Raw genomic sequence first — 18,475 nt, 5'->3', positions numbered from 1 at the left:
AGAGGTGCGCGTAGTCTTCCCACCCCGCTCGGTCCCCGGTCCACTCCGGCTCGTCGCGAGCGGTGAGGCGTCCGCGTCCGCGTCGCGCCGCCCCGGTCCCGGTTCGTCCGCCGATTCCGCGCGCGTCTCTCGCCTCGCGCTCGCTCGCCGCCGCGCTCCTCGACGCTCTCGCTCTCAGCGACGTGAACAGCGACTGCGCGAGCTCCGTCTGCGCGGCGGCGCGGCGCGCCGCCGCGGCTTCCTCGGTCTCGTTCGCCCTCGCCGCGGCGTCCTCCGCGGCTTTTTCCCGCTCCATCGCCGCGGCGTGGAACGTCTTCATCACGTCGAACGTCTTCAGGCGGTGCTTCTTGAGGTACGCGTCTAACCGCGCGCAGTCCTTCGCGTCCATGGGGACCCTGTTGAGCGGGTTTTCAAACTGTTTCGACGTCGTGACGTACTCCGCGAGGACGACGCCGTCGAACAGGTGCGCCGCCGCGTCGCCGCCGCCGCCGGGGATCGAACCGCCGCCGCCGCCGGACGTCGTCGTCGTGTCGAGGTCGAACGGCGGGTACGGCAGCTCGCACAGCGGGTCGAGCGTGATCGGGTCGCTCTCCGTGAGCGTCCGCCACCATTCCTTCGTCGCCGTCGTCGGTCGCGGTTTCTTCTTCTTCTCGACGCGCTTTTTCTTCGCGTCGTCCGCGGATGATGCCGGTCCGTCGTCGTCGTCGCCGTCGTCGTCGTCGTCCCCGCGCCGCGGCTTCGCCGGCTTCTTCTTCTTCTTCTTCGCCGCGGGCGGCGCCGGCGTCGGTGTCGGCGCGGGCGTCGACGCCGGCGGGCGAGGTGGCAGCGACCGCGGCGTGAACGCCCGCGCGGTCGCGTCGAGCGACCGCGCGATGCCGTCTCCGCGAGATTCTTCGCGGTCTTCACTGTTCGTCGTCGTCGCCGCGTCGTCGCCGCCGCCGCGTCCGCCGCCGCGTCGCCGCCTCCCGCCGCGACCGCCGCCGCGACCACCGCCGGGCTCGCCGCCGCGTCCACCATCGCGAGGACGCGGGATCGACACTTCCGCCATCGCGCGCGCGAGATCCCGCGCGCGTCGCGAACTGCCGCGCCACCTGACGACGACGTCGACGCGTCGTCAGCCAGACTACAACTACAACTACCTGTACGTACCAGATCTGCGAAAAGTGACGACGATGACGGCGCCCTCGAAGAGGGTTGCCGCCGTCGCCATCTCGCGCCCCGCCACTCTAGCATGCGCAGAGCCATGGTTCAAGCACTCGCCAAGAACATCACATTATGTGCGCGAACGCCGCGCGCCGTCGTGCGCATCGCGCCTCGCGCGCCTCGCGCGGCCGCGACCGCGCAACGCTTCGCGGCGCCCGGGGTTATTAATTGCGCTTCCTCCGTCTCGTCGTCACGCGCTTTATTCGCCGCCGTCGCGTCGCGTCGCGTCTTCACCGCGCCGCCGTTCACGCGCGACCTCTCCGCGGCCGCGGGCGGCGTCGGCGTCTTCAACGACGACTACGAAGACGACGGCCTCGGCGTCGACGACGGCATCCACGAGGAAGGGAACGACGACGAGGAAGACGTCGACGTCGCCGCCGCGCGCGCGGAGATCGCGGCCGACGAGGCGGCCGAATCGTCGTCGTCGTCGAAGTTCGCCGCGTCGGCGTCGGCGCCGGGCGCGTCCTTCGACGACGACGCGACGATCGCCGCGGAGAAGAGCGAGGACAAGGCTGACTTCTCCGTCACGGACGACGACGCCGTCGTCCTCGGCGGCCCCGTCTGCGACGCGTTCTCGAACCTCGTCTTGGAGCTCCGCGCGGGCGGCCACGGCGAAAAGGGCGGCGCGGGCTCGAGCTCCGACGAGGCGTCCGTCTCGCAAGTCTCCTCCTGGTCCAACCCGACGCCGTGGAGCACGTTCTCCGGGATGCGTCAGTACGAGGTCAAAGCGTGCCTCGGCGACGTCAGACGCACGCTGAAGGCGTACGCCGCGCACGCGGCGCCGCCCGGGGCGCTCTCGGAGCGTCTCATGGGCGCCGTCGGCGCGGCGTGGCTCGAAACCGCCGCGGCGCACGCGGACGGGCCGCGGGGGAAGCAGACCGCGTTCGTGTGGGGCGGCGGCGAGAAGTTCGCGCACCTGTTGAACGACGTGTGCGTGCATCACGTGTTGTTCCGCGATGATCCCTCCGCGGCGGGGAACCGCCTCGTCGCGGATGTTTTAATGGTTCTGCAAGACCTCGCCACCGCGCGCGTGCCGCTGAGCGACGACGCGGAGATCGTCGCGATGGCCGCGTGCGAGGCGCTGCTCATGGACGTGAACAAGAGAGATGAGGTCGGCGACGCGTGCGTGCGGTTGAACACCGCGGCGCCGCCGCCGTCGGAGAACGCGATGGACCACAAGTCGCGAGGCGCGATTCGTATGGGCGGAAGAACAGGATACACCGCGACGGATGCGAAACCGTCGCGAGGGAAAGAAGCGTGGAGGGACAACCGCGCGGACGACCGCGACCGCGACCGCGGCGGCGGGTTCTACGACCGCGCGCCGCGCGAGCGCAGGGATTCGTTCCAGCAAGATCGGAAGGCTGGGGACTGGGACTGCCCCGAGTGCGGGTTCATGAACTTCGCGAGCAGGTACGAGTGCAAGCAGTGCGGCACCGCCGGCGGCGGCGGCGGCGGCGGCGGCAGGGAACGGTCGTTCGAGCGCCGCGGACCGGTCGATCCGTACGACAGATACGGGCGCGAGAACCGCGACGGGAGGGAAATGCGACCGGGGGATTGGAACTGCCCGGAGTGTAACTTCAGCAACTTCGCGTCGAGGACGGAGTGCAAGAGGTGCAGCACCCCCGGCGGCGGCGGCGGCGGCGGCGGTTGGAACGACGGCGGCGGCGGCGACCGCGGCGGCGGGGGTTTCCGCGGTGGCGGCGACAACTACTTCGATAGCCGGCGCGGTGGCGGGGGGGGGTACCGTGGCAGCGGGGGTGGTGAACGTTCCTCGTACGGCGGTCGCGGTCGCGGAGGCGGCGGGGGTGGTGAACGTTCCTCGTACGGCGGTCGCGGTCGCGGAGGCGGCAGGGGCGGTTCCTCCTACGGACGTGATCGAGGCGATTCGTACTCGTCAGACCGCGGCGGCGGCGGCAGAGACGCCGGCGGGTGGGACGCTCCCGTGGACGACTTCGGCGGGTATTAATCGTCGATCGGTGTTTTGTGTATTGTTTAGCCAGTCATCCCTATTATCTTGAATGCGTGATTTGTATACCTTCCCCGTGGTCGCCCGCCGTCGTTCCCGAGGTCAACTCAGTCCGTTGTGTGTCGTGAGACCCTTCGTCTCCTCTGAAAAAAAAAATCCAACGCGATGCCGGTCGCAGTCGTCCACGCGCTTTCGCGCCGCGGTCGTTCGCGAGCGCGTCCGCGAATCGCGTCGAGAGACCTCCCCGCGATCGGTGCGGCGGTCGTGATCGCCAATCGACGCGCGCGTAGGCGTGCGGTGTAGACCCGCGCGCGGTCAAACGTCACGTCGTCGTCGCGACGTACGCCGCTCGAAGAAGATCGAAGAAGAATGTCGTCCGCCGACGCGGCCCGCGGCGAGGAGCCGGTCCCGATCATCATGGGCCCGCTAAACTCCGAGGAGTCGTATCAAGTCCTCGAGATCGCGGACGCGGACAAAGGCGACGTCGACAAGGTCAAGAAGGCGTACCGAAGGCTGTGCCTCTTGTGGCATCCGGACAAGAACAAAGACAAAGTCGACGAAGCGACCGCGCGGTTCACGCAGATCACCGCTGCGTATCACACGCTGACGACGAACAACTTCGATTACGCGCGCTGGGCGAAGACGTACACCATCCCGGCGATGCAAACCTTGGACGACGTCCTGAAGATGGCCCTGAGCGGGCGCGATCCGTTCGAGATCGAGGCGATGCTGCGCGCGCGCGGGGACTACCGCCCGCACGGAAACTTCGGCGTCGACGTCCACGTCCCCTGGGCCGCGGGGGAACGACCAGACCCGACGCTGTTCGACCAAGGCCAGTCCGCGTATCGCACCACGCAAGCGATCGGCGAGGCGAGGAAGCAGATGGAGCTGATGTGGAACGACAACAAAATAGCCGGGTCGTCGAAGGAGCGGCCGTGGGAACGCGTCGGCGGAACCGGGTACGACGGCGCGAACTTCAAAGACGGTCCGCTGCTGCTGGACGAGCGCGCGGACGAGGACTTACGCCCGGACCTCAGCGCGGACTCCCCGGAAGCGTCCAAGGCGGCGGAGGAGCTGAACGACAAGGGCGTCGCCGCGTTCGGAGAGAAGAAGTACCGCCGCGCGTTTGACCTGTACACCGAATGTCTGCGGCTGGCGCCGGACAAGGTGCCGTATCTGGGGAACCGAGCCGCCGCGGGGTTGAAGATCCCGGGGAGGGAGAGCCGCGTCGTGGAGGACTGCGAGAGAGCGACGGCGCTGGACCCCTCGTACGTCCGAGGGTACGTCCGGCTCGGGCAGGCGCTGCTCGCGTTGGGGGACAAGGGAGACGTCGGGGACGCGCCGACGCTGCGACGCGCGAAGAGGGCGCTGGAGAAGGCGCTTGAGCTGGACCCCTCCAACGCGACGGCCATGAAGTGCGCCAAGGAGGTCGGGATGAGCATCCAGCTGCACTGCGACTCGGACGAGGACGAGGACTGATTTCTTCGAGGTCGAGCGCTTGCGCGCGCGATAGATAGATAGACGGACGTGTCGTCCGCGACGACGAACGATCGTGGTGATAATACGACGCTTCGCTCATCCTAATAAATTCCTAGCTACGCCTTCTCCGCCCTCTTCATGAGCAAGTTCTTCGCGGCGAAAAACTTGGCGATGTCCGCGTCCACCTGCGCGTTCCCGGTCATCGGCAGCTCCGTCATCGGCTCGCGAGTCTGCGCTTTCGCGACCGGGGCCGGCGTCGCCGCAGACGTCTTCGCCGCCGGGGTCGGCGCCGCCGCGCCCGCCGCCGCCTCAGCCGCGTCAGCCGCCTCAGCCTCCGCCGCGGACAACGGCCGGTACCGCGCGACCGGGCCGGCGCTCCCGGGCGGTCGGACCACGGTCTGCCCCAAGATCCTCGCCGCGCCCGGGGTGAGGATCGTCTCCTCCGGCCCGCCGTCGCCGTTTTGCTGCCCGAGCGCCATGACGAGCCACTTCTCGAAATCCGTCGTCAGACGCCTCCGCGACTGGTCCAACGCGAGCTGCAGACGGTCGATCTCTTTCTTCACGTCTCGGAGCTCGTCGAACGCGGTCCTGTACTCGCACTTGCTCTCCTCGATCGTCGCCTTCGCGCGCTCCTCGGCCTGGTCCACGGCGTCGCACTCCGGGTCGAAGTCCGCGTCGGACAGCGTCTTCAGCGCGCGCGCGACGCGTCGCTTTTCAATCTTGCTCTTTTGCGCGTTGATCTCATCCCTCGCCGCGTTGACGCGCTCCCCGAGCGTCTTCGCTTTCGCGTACAACTCTCGCAGCGTCGACTTGTCCCGCTCCACGCCCGCGTTCTGCGCGTACGCGCGCTTGAAGTGCTCGAACGCGCGGTCGCGGTCGGCGAGCACGTCCGCGGGAGGGAGCGCTGACGCCGCGTCGTTTTCGTTTCCGTTTTCGTTTTCGCCGACGATGGCGCGCAGCGTCGACGACGGGTTCGACGCGTCCACGAGAGGCACCGCCGCGGTGGCTCTGTATCCGCCGCGCGTGCCGCCTTCCCCGCGCTGCAGCATCCCGACGAGGACGTTGATCTCCGCGTCGCGCTGTCTCACGCGCTCGCGCATCAGCCGCAGTTCCTCGCGCAAGTCGTCGAACGCCCCGGGGGGTTCCACGACGGGCGACGGCGGCGACCGCGGCGACGTCGACGCCTCGCCGCCGCCGGCGGCGACGCCGGCGACGCCGCCGCCGCCGCCGCGTCTTAACACCATCTCTCTGAATATCTCGTAGCTCGCTTTGATCTTCATCATCGACGCGCCGATGTCCGCGGCCAATCCCTCGCCCTCGTCCGCGCCGCCGCCGTCGACGTAGGCCTTCACCCTCGAGCGCAGCCGTTCGATTTCGGATTCCGTCAGCGCTCCGCGGTCGTCGTTGACGCCGGACAGGAGCTTGATTTCATCTCGCAACTCCTGGTTCTCGCGCTTCAGGCGTTTGATGACTAACGCGGGATCGATGTCCTCGTTTATCGTCACCACGTTCGCGACCATCGCGATCCTCTGCGCGAATCGACACGTGCTGATGCTCTCGTCGACGCTGTCGTGATCCGGCGACGCCGTCGCCAACATCACGGTTTTGCAATTCCCCCCGAGCGAGTCCTTCAACATCATCGTCATCAGACCGTTCCTGTACGGTATGTGCCCCCTCCCTCCGCCCATCGCGCGTTCCTGTAACGCGATGACGACAGCCTCGAGGTAGTGCAACGAGAGGTTAATGTATTTCGCCTCCGCGAGCGTCTTCCCGCTGACGTCGGTTTTCTTCACGCGCTCCGACCCCGCGAGATCGACGAGGTTCACCTTCGCGCGTCTGACGATCTCGCTCCCCACCTCTCTCCGCTCGACTTGCATCGTGAATATGCAGTGCGACCGCGTGGACGCCATGTTCATCGGCGTCTCCGTGATGGCGCGGTTCGTGTCGCCCAAGAAGAGCAAGTTCAGCGCGTCCTCCTCGGATTCGCAACGATGCGTGCTCAGATTCTGCAGGTGAAAGTCCCCGGCGTCGTCCTCTCGCACGCTGACCCGCGGCAAGTCCTCGAGCGCTTTCGTGTCGTGCTCCGGGTCGAGCAAGTCGTAGCCTTGGTCTTGGTAAATTTCCATGTACGACACGTGCACCTCGTACTTCCCGTCCGTCTTCTTCGCGATGTCCGCGTACAGTCGCGAGATGGCCCGCGGGATGATCCCGCGGTCGGCGTACCGCTCGACGCCGCCGGTTATCGTGAACGTCTTCCCGCTTCCCGTCTGCCCGTACGCGAACACGGTGCCGTTGAACCCATCGAGCGCGCCGGTGACCACCTTCGCCGCGCATCGCTCGAAGACCTCGTCCTGTTGCGCGTCCGGCGCGAGCACGCCGTTGAACTGGAACGCGTACTTTTCCCTCTGATTGTTCACGTACCCGGCGAGGTCGTCTCGCGGGATGTCGAACACGCACTGGTTCTCGCTGACGTCGATCGAGACGCACGGCGACGGCGCCCTGACGGGCTTCAGCCGCAGGTAGATCTCGACGTTCTCCCCCATCGCGCGCGACGCGCGTGTCCCTCCGCCTCGCGCGCCTCGAACTGGGTGACGGACGACGCGGCACCGCCTTCTCGGAAAAAACGTTGACCACGAACGGTCACCGAAAAAACGCCTCAGGCAGCATCCGAAAAAAAGACGACGTCGTACTCGTACAACCTCTTACAACAAGAACGTGACGCTCTCGACGCGAACATCGATCGCGAGCTACCTACCCGTACAACCCCAACACCAACTTCTCGACCGGGTCCATCGGCGCGACGTGCCGGTGCGGCGGCAACCCCCCGCGCTCCGCCGCCCATTCGCGCATCGCCGCCGCCGCGCGCGTCGCCGGCTTCCCCGCGTCCGCGCGAATGAAAACCGCGGGCCACCCCATCGGCGCGTCCACGGTGAGCCACACGCCGTGCCCGTGTCGCGGCCCCGTCGGCTGCGCCGGCGCTTGTTGCGTCGTCCACACGTCCAGCCACGTGTCCCCCGGGGGGAGGTACACGTGCACCCTGGACGTCTTGCGGTCCATCACCGGCGCGGCGAGGATATCCCGCCCCACGAGGAACTGCGTCGCGACTCGAGACGCGACGACGTCGTGCGGGTAGTGCATGAACAGCGGGCGCGTGAGCGGCATCCCCGTGAGCGAAGACTCCCGCATGAGCTCCGCGCGATACGGCGCCAACGCTCGATGCAACCGCGCGAAGTCCCTCAAGTGATCGAGGAGCTCCGGGGTGTCCCACGGCTGCGCGTTGTGCAGCGGTCTGTTTCCCTGGTGCGTGCGGAAGACGACGTCCGACAGCGCGGAGAGCTCCATCCAGCGCATGAGCAGCTCCCGCGTGCGGTGTCTCCCGGGCGTCGCGGTGTACCCGCCGATGTCGCTGTGCGACAACGCGAGGCCGCTCAACCCGCCCTGTAACATCCCCAACACCGCGGATTTCATCCCGTCGTGCGCGTCCCAAGACACGAGCTGGTCGCCGAGCCACATCAGGGGCGTGTGCCGCGGCGTTTGCGACGACGCGCTCCTAGAGTAGAACATGCCTTCGCCGTTCCCGCCTTCGTTTTTACTCCCTAGTCCCGCTCTGATCATCGCGCGACGGTTCAGCGCGGCCCAGTCTTCCGGGTACCGATTATGCACCGCGATCGGGGCTTCGCCGCTGTGAAGCACGCAGTCGAACGGAAGGTACTCGCCAAAGTCCGCCATCCACCCCACGGCGCCGGTGTTCTTTAGCATGTCGTGCAACACGTCTTCGATCCAACGCACCGCCGCCGGGTTCGTGAGGTCTAAGAGGCCGAACGACACCCCGGGCTCGTGCCCTAAACGGTACACGCCGCCGGCGACGGTTTGGACCATGTACCCGGCTTCCTTCGCCTCGCGGTATAAACGCCCTTTCGGCCCTCTCGCGTCCATGAGGAACGGGTTCGTGTACGTCAGCAACCTCGTCCCGTTCATCGCCGCTTCCTCTCGCAACGCGTGCCAGTCCGGGTAGTTGCTCTCGTCCAGCTCCCAGTTCCACCACACGCGCTCGATCCCGATGGACGTGTTTCGTATCCCGCCCCAGTCTTGCAGCCAAAGTCCCGCGAGAGGCACGCCCGCGTCGCGAAGCATCGAAGCGACTTTCCGTACTTTCGCGCTCCCGCCCGTCATCCCGAGAATGACGCCGTTCGCGTAAGCCCACTCCGGGAGCGGCTCCATGCGCCCGCTGTACTCCGTGTACGCGGCGACGGTCTCGGGGATGCTCCTCGCGCCGATGATCTGCCCGCAGAGGGTGTTCGTCGGCGTCGTGGACAAGATCGAGATCGTCTCGTCGTCCGTGAAGTCAAACTCCGCGTACGAGTAATTCGTGAGGAACACGCTCCGCGCCGCGCTCGTGACGTAGTGCGGTATCGCGGTGTACGTCGTGTGCCAGTTCCCTCCGCTGCCCATGAACACCCGGTTGAACGCGAACGTCACCGGCTGTTTCCCTCGGCCGATCCCTTGCTCCGCGGTGATGATCGGTATGCGTTTCCCTTTGTGCTCCAACGAGCTGTACTGCTCGCCCATGCCGTAAATCCGTTCGTGCTTATCCGACGCGTACCGCAGGATGACCTGGTTCAACCCCACGCTCTTTCGTCGTCCGCCCGGCGAGCGCATCACGCCGGGAACCTCGTCGTCCCACTCGAACTCGAACGCGAGCCGCGCGTCGGACGCGGGCGTGAACGTCAGCGTGTACGACGCTTTCAGTTTCGCCTCGGCTTTGAACGTCAGACGCTCGTGCGTCATGTCGTTCCACGCCGCTCGCAGGTCGCCCACGATGGACAACATCCGGTCCGGCTGCGCGTCGTCCTTGATCAGCACGCCCCGGATGATCACGGTGCCGACCGGATCGACGCGCGACGGAGGGACGTACTCCACGGAGTCGAGCGTCTGCGTCGTCGTCTGCAGCACGCGTCGAATGTCAACCTTAAAGTGCCCGGCCATGAGCTGGTGGATGCGAATGGGGCCGTTCGCGGCGACGAGGAACGGCAGCCCCGGGTTCGTGCTCCACGCGACGCGCGGGGCGCACTCGCTCCGGTGTTGTGCCTCCGCGACGTTGGACGCGGCTCGTCGAGACGCGCACTTGCGGTCCTGCCGCGAGTGCAACACGCTGAGCTCGAGCAAAGTTTTGTCCCACTCGACGACGAAACCTTTGCCGAGGTCGTGCGCGAACGACGGGACGTCCGACGCCATCCTCCCCTCCGTGGACAGCGCGTGGTACGCCCTGTCCGCGATCGGCGCGAGCAGCGCGAAGAGCCCGAACACGAACGCGGACGAGAACACGGGGAGGCGGGGGACGTACAGCGTCGCGAGGCGTCCGCTTCGGCGTCGTCGTCTCCATCTCACAATCGCGTCTCTCTCGTCCACGCTGTCGTCCACGCTGTCGTCCTCTGGGCTCGCCGCGGAGGGATTCTTCCCTCCTCGCGCGTTCGGCGAGGGCGTCGCGGTGACTGGCGTCTTCGCCGCGGCCCGGCGCCTCGTCGCCGGCGCCATCGCGGCGTCCGCCCGTGACCTGCGCGGGTAACAACTGGCTGCGACAGATCTCACAAATATTCTTCACAGCACGAGGCGAGGATAAAACTCAACCGCGAGATCTGGTCGCGGTCGTCGCGGCGTCACACCTCCGGTCGCGGCGATGGAGGTCGCGGCTCCCGCGCCGAAGTACGAGCCGCGAGCATGCGAGCCCGCGATGCGGAAGCACGTGTGGCCCGCGCTCGGGAAGTCGCGGACGCCCGGGGACATCCTCTACTGGCCGAGGAACGACCAGATCGTCCCGTTCACGCACTGGGCGGTGTACGTCGGTCGTCGCGCGCTCGCGCCGTGCGGGGACCGGTGGATGGTGGACGCGGACGAGAGGACGGGGGAGAAGCTCCCCGAGGCGGTCGTCCACCTCTGGGGCGCCGCGGACAGCTCGGACAGGGACGTCAGCGCGAACGCGGTCGTCGTCACGAACGCCCTGAGCGAGGTCGGGGGCTCGCCGTACGACGGATGCGTGGAGTACGACGCGAAGCACACGCCGATGCGACCGGAGCAGATCTTAGAGCGGGCGCTCCTCGCGCTCTCCAAGAAGATGTACGAGGAGCGGTTCGGCGGGTATCACGTCTTGGGGAACAACTGCGAGCACTTCTGCACGTGGGCGCGGTACGGCTTCCAGAAGAGCTACCAAGTCGAGGAGGGACTCGCGAAAGGGCTCGCCGCGGGCGGCGGCGTCCTGATGGGACCCATCGGCGCCGTCGGCGGGTACATCGCCGGTCACCTCGCCGCGACCGAGGTGCACAAGCAGCGCAAGATAGCGTCGAACGCGCACGACGCTATCTTGTGGACGAGCGAGGACGAGGGCGAGGAAGTCGATTGGGTCGTCGACTGCCTCGTGGACAACCTCGAGACGTATTTTAAACACGTCGAGAGCGAACGCGCGGCGCACGCGAGCGGACGCGGCGATCGCCCTCGAGGCGCGGTGGACGAGACGCACGCCGGCGACGCGTCGTCCGCGGGGCACACGATACTCGCGGCCGTGCAGTGGGGGTCGCGAGGCGGAGGGCTCGACGTGAGCGGGATGGTCGCGAATTTTGGAAAAGGCGTCTCGAGCGGGCTGTCGCAAGTCCTCGCCGCGGGACCGACGGAGGCGGGCGCGACGGAGACGCGCGACGCGGGCGGACCCCACGGCGAGAGCGCCGCCGATAATCGTGCGAGCGAGCCGCGCTCGAACGACGTCGCGAAGCACCCCGGAGATATCGCGCACGGTGTCGGAAATATCTTCGGCGCCGTCCTCGGCGGCGTCTTCAACGTCGGACGCGCCGTCGTCGGTGAGATCGCGGAGCAGCACTCGAGGCACCAGAAGAAGTTGGAGCGGCAGCGAACGGAGCGCATCGCGCGAGGGGAGGGAGAGGGTGGGGGAGGCGCGTCGGGGGTGACGATAGAGGAGTTGCCGGACGCGGAAGCGTCGTCGTAGTAGTAGGATACCAGGCGGTGAACTGTGGTGAACGACGGCATCAGCCGCGCTGTCTTGTGCGTTTTCTTTTTTCTCGGAAGCGTCTAACGCTTTTCTTCAGTCGGGGAGGCGCGGGCTGCGGCGCGCACCGCACGTCCGCGCGCCATGGAGCTCTTCAGGAGCGAGAGCATGGAGCTCGTCCGCCTCATCGTCCCTTCCGAAGCCTCGCGCGACACGGTCGCGTGCTCAGGCGACGTCGGTCTCGTGCAGTTTCGAGATCTGAATCACGCGAAACCTTTCCCCCAGCGCGCGTACACGTACGCGTCGCGAGTGAAGCGATGCGACGAGATGCTTCGTCGGCTGCGCTTCTTCGCGGCGGCGTTCAAAGACGCGGGGATCGCTCCGCGCGCGATGCCGTCGCCGGAGACGTCCATCGATTTCGACGACCTCGAGACGCGGCTGACCGAGGCGGAGAGCGAGACGCGGACGATGTCAGCCGCCATCGAGCGGCTGCGTCGGAATCGCGCCGAACTCGTGGAGCTGCAGGTCGTCACGGAGAAGGCGCGCGCGTTCTTCGACGAGGCGACCGACGGCGCGGGGGGACTCGAAATCTTGGGCGACGACGCGCTGCTCGCGAGCGCGGACGACGACGTCGAGAAGGCGTCGCGGCTGGGGTTCATCGCCGGGTGCGTGCGCGCGTCCGAGGCGCCGGCGCTCGAGCGGATGGCGTTCCGAGCGACGCGCGGGAATCTCCTCTTCGAGCGAGAGACGATCGAGGGCGAGATGGAGGACCCGGCCACGGGAGACTTCGTCGTGAAGACGGCGTTTCTCGTGTTCTTCTCGGGGCAGCACGCGCGGGATGCGATCGCGAAGATAGCCGACAGCTTCGGCGCGAACCGGTACCCGCTTCAAGAGGATTTCTCGCGGCGGCGGCGGATGCGCGCGGAAGTCGCCGCGCGTGAAACTGATCTGCAGCAGACGTTACGCGCGTCCACGGCGCATCGCGACGACCTCCTCCGCGGCATCGCCCGCGCGCACGCGGCGTGGACGACGTTCGTCAGGAAACAGAAAGCGACGTACCACGCGTTAAACATGTTCTCCGTCGACGTCGCTCGAGACGTCGTCGTCGCCGAGGCGTGGTGCCCGACGTTCGCGAAGCCCGCGGTGCGAGACGCGCTGCTCCGCGCGAATCGATCCTCGAGCGCGCTCGTGGGGACGATCTTCCAGCCGCTGGCGTCGAAGGAAGAGCCGCCGACGTATTTCCGAACGAACAAAGTCACGGCCGCGTTCCAGGGCATCGTCGACGCGTACGGGATAGCGCGGTACAAGGAGGTGAACCCGACCGTGCTCACCATAGTGACGTTTCCGTTCTTGTTCGCGGTGATGTTCGGCGACTTCGGACACGGGATCTTGATGCTCCTCGCGGCGATGTACATGGTCCTGAACGAGGAAACGCTCGGCGCGACGCCGCAGAATGAAATATTCCAAATGGCGTTCGACGGTCGCTACGTCGTCCTCCTCATGTCTATCTTTTCGATGTACGCCGGGGCGATGTACAACGAGTGTTTCTCCGTGCCGATGACGTGGCTCGCCGGGAAGACGCGGTGGGTCTGCGACGCGAACGACGCGACGAAGGGGTGCGACAGTCAGTACGTCGCCGGCCTCGAACGAAACGGGACGTACGCGTTCGGCGTAGACCCGATCTGGCGAGGCAGCAAGTCCGAGCTGCCGTTCTTGAACTCGATGAAGATGAAGATGTCGATCATCATGGGCGTGACGCAGATGATGGTCGGGATCTTCATGAGCTTGCTGAATTTCGTGCGCGCGAAGGACGTTCTGTCGATCGCGTGCGAGTGCATCCCGCAGGTCATCTTCCTCGGCGCGCTGTTCGGGTATCTCGTCTTTCTCATCGTCTTAAAGTGGATCACACCCGGTTGCGAGGCTGATCTCTATCACGTCCTCATATACATGTTCCTGGACCCAGGGAATGTAGACTGCGCGGGAGAAGGCCCGGGAGGAACCGCGGGGTGCCCGGAGAACGTCATGTTCCGCGGTCAAGGCGTCCTTCAGGTGTGCTTAGTCGTCGTCGCGTTCGCGTCCGTGCCCGTGATGCTCCTGCCGAAGCCGCTCGTTCTGAAGAGACGCCACGACGCGAGGGCGCGAGGGGAGGCGTACGCGCGCCTCCCCGGCGAGGACGAAGACGGCGAGGCGTTCAATTTCGGGGACGTCTTCGTGCACCAGATGATCCACACGATCGAGTTCGTCCTCGGCGCGGTGAGCAACACGGCGTCGTACTTGCGTCTGTGGGCGCTGTCGCTCGCGCACTCGCAGCTCAGCGCGGTGTTCTTGGACCGCGTCTTGATGGCGTCCGCGGCGACGAAATCGCCGCTCGTGATGCTCGTCGGGTTCGCCGTGTGGGCGGTGGCAACGATCGGGGTGCTGATGCTTATGGAGAGCCTCAGCGCGTTTTTGCACGCGCTCAGGTTGCATTGGGTAGAGTACCAGAACAAGTTCTACAAGGGCGACGGATACGCGTTCGATCCGTTTTCGTTCGAGAGTATCTTGAAAGAAGCCGCCGCGGAGGGGAGTTAACGAGACGAGACGAGACGAGACGAGACGACGAGTAAACAACGTATAACGTTACGATTAAACAGAAAACGGTTAACTTCTCGTTAACTTTTGTCTGGCTGGTCTACTGTAGTAAACGGTTGACTTCTTGTTACCGTAGTCATGGCGTCGCGTCGCCGTTTCGATCACACCCTCGTCGACGCGGAACGATCCAAGAAGTGATCCTTCTTCGCGTGCGGGTCCCCCTTCTTCCTCTTCCGTTTCGGCTCCTTCATCGTCGCCGACCGTCCCAACGGGTGCGGCGAGATCGTCATCACCTGATCCTCCGGTGGCGTCTCCTCCGGGGGCTCCTCGAACTCGAGCTGAATCGTCTCCCCCGTGAGCACGCTCTCCGGGAACAACGCCTGGTAATCCGGGTTGTCCTCCAGACGGTACGACTTCAGCCCGCTCAGTTTCGACGTCATCTTCGCGCCTTCTTCTAACGGCTTGTCGAACCGCGGGTCCCCGGGCATGATCAGCTCGCTGAAGTCCGGGACGTCCTCGACCTGCTCCTCCTCGTGGCCGCAGCACAGCTTCTTGATCGGCGTGACGACGAAAATTCTTAAAATTTTCGAGAGGAACAGCGTCGCGGTGAGGAGCACGAACAGCACGAACGGCACGAACGCGTTCGCGCGGACGATGCGCGCGACGAAATCGAGCTGATCCGGCGCGGAGTCGTAGTCTCCGTCCGTGGCCGTGGAGTCCGCGCCGTACGAGCTCCCGTACCCGCCGATCTCGTACGAAGGGATCTGGTAGTACCCGAACACCCAGATGGCGATGGCCAAGTGGAACCACGCCGCGTAGGGCGCGTATCGAAGCATCATGTCGTTCAAAGCGTGGTCGTACGCCGGCGGCATCGCGTAGTACTTCAACAAGAGGAACTTGTCCACCGCGTACATCCACAGGAACGTGATCGCGCCGATGGGGAACAGCAGCGGGCACGCGCTCAAGAAGATGACGCAGTAGTATAGCACGCACATCGCCTGGCCGTAACGCTCCGCGAGCTTGAAGACGTCGGGGACGTACATCTCGTTGAGCGTCTTCTGCGAGTGCGCGCAGCACCGGGTCATCTTTCTCCACAGGCCCTTGCCGAGCTTGTTGAACACCCTCGCGAGCGGGAACATGATCGCGTTGATGATCGCCGTGGACAGAATAGAGACCATCACGGTGTTGTACCAATCCGCGTTCATGTCGTCGTATGAGCCTTGGAACACAAACGGTAAACCTTTCAGGGCCGTGATCTTGGCGTAGATGAGAATAGGGACGAACGCGGTGTTGATGAACAGCGCCCAGAACGTGTACAGCGCCTCCGAAGCCTCGGTCCGGGACACCGTGCTGTGCCGCTCGAATTTAGACGCCCACCCGGCGCTCTCCATCAAGATGTAGTTTGTGAACGAAACCATGAAGATGACGCCTAGGGCGACCGCGGCTTCGTTTTTCACTTTGTCGAAGACATCCTGGCAGAAGTCGTTGTCCGTGCCGCTGAAGAACTGCTCGAACACCTCTTTGATGTTCGTCATGTCCACCTGGTCGAGGCAGTAGCACTTCTGGCAAATCTTCGCCGCGCACTCGTCCGCGTTCGACCCGGGAATGGGCCCACCCGTCCACGCGTTCGCCGCCGGCAACGCGGCGTTTTGGAACGACGTGTACGGCGCGTAGTTGTTCATCGGCTGCGCCCAGTCCACGCCGCTGATGTAATCAGAGCACACGGAAGCATCGTCGAGGTTGTCCACGAACTTCGTCACCGCGAGCATAGCCTGGGACGTCGCGTTGGTGAACGCGTTTTCTCCCTTGAGGTTCCAGATGGCGGTGCACGACAACAACGGCGCGGGGGTCTCGGTGCTCGGTTCCACGGTGCCGCACGGCACGGACGGCTCCGCGTCGCTCGCGACGGATTGTCCGATTATCGTCACCGCGATCGAGCCGAGGAGGAGGATGAAGATGAAAAACATCGCGATGAACTTTCTCGTGAAGTCGCGTTTTTTGTTGACGCGGACGACGTTTTCCCACTTCAAATCCGACGCCTCCGGGGCGCGCTTCACGTCCAGCTTCCACCCCTGGAACTTCAGGGACTGGTCGTAGCAGCAGTTCATGCCCCAGTAGCGCGTGCCCTTGCGGAATCGCGTGAACACCTCCGCGCGGCCGTCGGGCTTCTCGTACGTGATGAACGCGCACACGCTGTGGAACCCCTTCGAGAGCTTCTTCTCGATCTTCTCGTTGACCTTCTCGATCATCTCCTTCTGCCGCGTGATCCTCTTCGTCTGAATCCTCAGCAGTCGGCTCTTGCCCTTCGCGGTGTAATACGCGGCGTCGATCTTCAACGACACGAGCTTATCGATGAGCTTCGCTCTTCGTTGGCGAAGCCCCATCACCTTTCCGATGTCCTTCACGACGACGCAGTCGGCGACGACGCCATATTGCTGAAAGTGTTTCTTTATGTCCGCCTCCTCCGTGTCCTTCGGAATGTTCCACGCCTGGACGCTGTAGTCCGGCAGCGACGAGATCGCCTCGTCGTTCTCGCGGACGTACCGGTCCTGCTTCGCTTTCATCCTCCACGCGTAGATGACAAACGCGAGGATCGCGAGACAGTCCAGACACGAGATGACAAACATGATGGTCTTCATGTTGATGCCAAACATCGTCTCGTCCTGAGACGTCGCCGCGGCGACGCCGGTGGTGAGCTCCGCCAAGTTCTCCGTGGAGCTCCTGTCCATGTCGCTGTCGGAGTTGTAGTACAGATATAAGTACTGGCACAGGATGATCATGATCGGAATCGTGCAGTACGCGAAAAACTTCCCGAAGCCTTTGAGGGATCGAAACCACAGCCCGACGCCCGGGCCGAGGTGTTCGAGCTCGTGGAGCTCCGTCTTCCAGAACGGGAGGTATTCGCCGTTGATCCCCGTCACCGCTTCCGCTTTCCAGTGCGCCTCCGCTTCCGCGTAATCGAGCTTGTGCAGCTCCGGGAGATCTTCGCTCATCGCCTTGTCGTATTCCGTCTCCGCGCGCTGGTTCGCGAGCGCGAGCGCGGCAATCTGCGCGGCGCGCTCCTCCGCGCTCGTCTCGCGCAGTTTCGCTCGTAAGTCCGCGATTCTCTGCGCGGCGGCGACGGCCTCCTTCATCTCCTCCATGTCCACGACGTGCTCGTCCGCGTCCGCGTCGTCGTCGGCCTTCTCGGATCCGACGCTTCCCGCCGCGCCGTCGTCGTCGTCGGACTTCTCGGACGCGCTGTCCGGGACGGGGGGGAGGTCGACGTCGTCCGCGGTCGCGGAGGGGGGCTCGGGGAGGTCGCCCTCGATCGCGGGGAGGCCGATGGACCCGACATCGCTGCCGCTCGCGCTCGAGGGCATCGCGGCGTCGATCGATCACCGAACGCCGATTCGAAGAGAGAGGAGGGCGCGGGAGAAAGAATTGCAAGACGTGATTCGCGATCCGCGAGCGTCGCGCGCGCGATCGACGGAGACGACGCGCGCGGACGAGCTCGGACGACGCGGCCGCGGCGCGCGCGCGTCTCTCGCGACGTTCGAGCGCGCGAACGGAGTTCGGCGCCGCTGAACCCTGCGGAGAGCGTGCGTGCGCGTCACGCAAGTCAGAGGGGACGCGGGACGCGGCGCGGCCTCGTTGGTGACAGTCCAACACGCGCGCGATGGCGAAAGTTTTCGTCGCAACCCGCGTGTGTTGATCGGTGGACCAGTTTCAACATTCGCTCAACTCGGCCCTTGACCGGTCAAAAACACGTTTACCGGTGTACTGCTCTCGCTCACCTCTCGCTCTCGCCGCCGGCGTTTTCGGTGCCCACCAGCACCACTGCACCTGACGGCCGCCTCGCGCTCGCGTCGCACTCACGACGTCGCGCCCCGCACGCGTCTCTTCGCGACCAGCGCGTCCACGCGCGATGGGCGGCGGCGCCGAGGGGAAGCGCGGCGCGGCGGCGCCGCCGCGCCTGAGCACGTTCCTTCGGACGTTCACGCTCGCGACGACGAACGACGCGCGCGATGCCGTGGACGTGGACGCGGAGTTCGTCGCGCGAGCCGCGATCCTCGCGCGCGCGGGCGACGGCGGCGCGGGAGGGCACGGCGCGGGGAGGTATCACGCGACCGCGTCGCTCGCCGCGCGCGTCCTCGGCGGGAGCGACGCGTCGCCGCCGTCGCCGTCGTCGCCGTCGTCGCCGTCGCCGTCGTCGTCGCGAGATCCCCCGAAGGACGCGCGCGACGCGCTCGACGCGTTCCTCCCCGTCGTCGTGAAAGTCA

The 18,475-nt window shown here is 65.7% G+C and overlaps 6 protein-coding genes across 6 annotated transcripts; 3 read left to right on the top strand and 3 right to left on the bottom strand.

The window, feature by feature from the left end:
• Positions 1 to 1,243: 1,243 nt before the first annotated feature.
• On the top strand, positions 1,244 to 3,169 carry MICPUCDRAFT_58226 (uncharacterized protein; the record flags this gene model as incomplete). The annotated part of the gene is made up of 1 exon (XM_003058885.1): positions 1,244 to 3,169. One exon carries the CDS (start codon positions 1,244 to 1,246, stop codon positions 3,167 to 3,169), a length of 1,926 nt encoding a protein of 641 aa, XP_003058931.1.
• Positions 3,170 to 4,764: 1,595 nt separating this feature from the next.
• MICPUCDRAFT_58224 (uncharacterized protein) lies at positions 4,765 to 7,191 on the bottom strand (the record flags this gene model as incomplete). Its single annotated transcript, XM_003058521.1, has 1 exon — positions 4,765 to 7,191. The coding sequence occupies one exon, from the start codon at positions 7,189 to 7,191 to the stop codon at positions 4,765 to 4,767; it is 2,427 nt and encodes an 808-aa protein (XP_003058567.1).
• A 346-nt stretch (positions 7,192 to 7,537) lies between these two features.
• MICPUCDRAFT_10168 (glycoside hydrolase family 31 protein) lies at positions 7,538 to 9,283 on the bottom strand (the record flags this gene model as incomplete). The annotated part of the gene is made up of 1 exon (XM_003058520.1): positions 7,538 to 9,283. A coding segment is annotated over one exon (1,746 nt), but the record flags the coding sequence as incomplete, so codon positions are not given.
• A 1,042-nt stretch (positions 9,284 to 10,325) lies between these two features.
• On the top strand, positions 10,326 to 10,650 carry MICPUCDRAFT_68288 (uncharacterized protein; the record flags this gene model as incomplete). The annotated part of the gene is given in 3 exon segments (XM_003058884.1): positions 10,326 to 10,412; positions 10,414 to 10,511; positions 10,563 to 10,650. Coding segments are annotated over 3 exon segments (273 nt in total).
• A 1,136-nt stretch (positions 10,651 to 11,786) lies between these two features.
• On the top strand, positions 11,787 to 14,213 carry MICPUCDRAFT_16972 (H+-or Na+-translocating f-type, v-type and A-type ATPase superfamily; the record flags this gene model as incomplete). The annotated part of the gene is made up of 1 exon (XM_003058883.1): positions 11,787 to 14,213. One exon carries the CDS (start codon positions 11,787 to 11,789, stop codon positions 14,211 to 14,213), a length of 2,427 nt encoding a protein of 808 aa, XP_003058929.1.
• Positions 14,214 to 14,242: 29 nt separating this feature from the next.
• MICPUCDRAFT_58220 (uncharacterized protein) lies at positions 14,243 to 17,715 on the bottom strand. The gene has a single exon (XM_003058519.1). The coding sequence runs from the start codon at positions 17,573 to 17,575 to the stop codon at positions 14,375 to 14,377; it is 3,201 nt and encodes a 1,066-aa protein (XP_003058565.1). The 5' UTR covers positions 17,576 to 17,715; the 3' UTR covers positions 14,243 to 14,374.
• Positions 17,716 to 18,475: the final 760 nt, after the last annotated feature.

This window comes from Micromonas pusilla, assembly GCF_000151265.4.
Source record: "Micromonas pusilla CCMP1545 genomic scaffold MICPUCscaffold_5, whole genome shotgun sequence".
Lineage (NCBI taxonomy): Eukaryota > Viridiplantae > Chlorophyta > Mamiellophyceae > Mamiellales > Mamiellaceae > Micromonas > Micromonas pusilla.
This window is presented reverse-complemented; position numbering and strand designations above follow the sequence as displayed.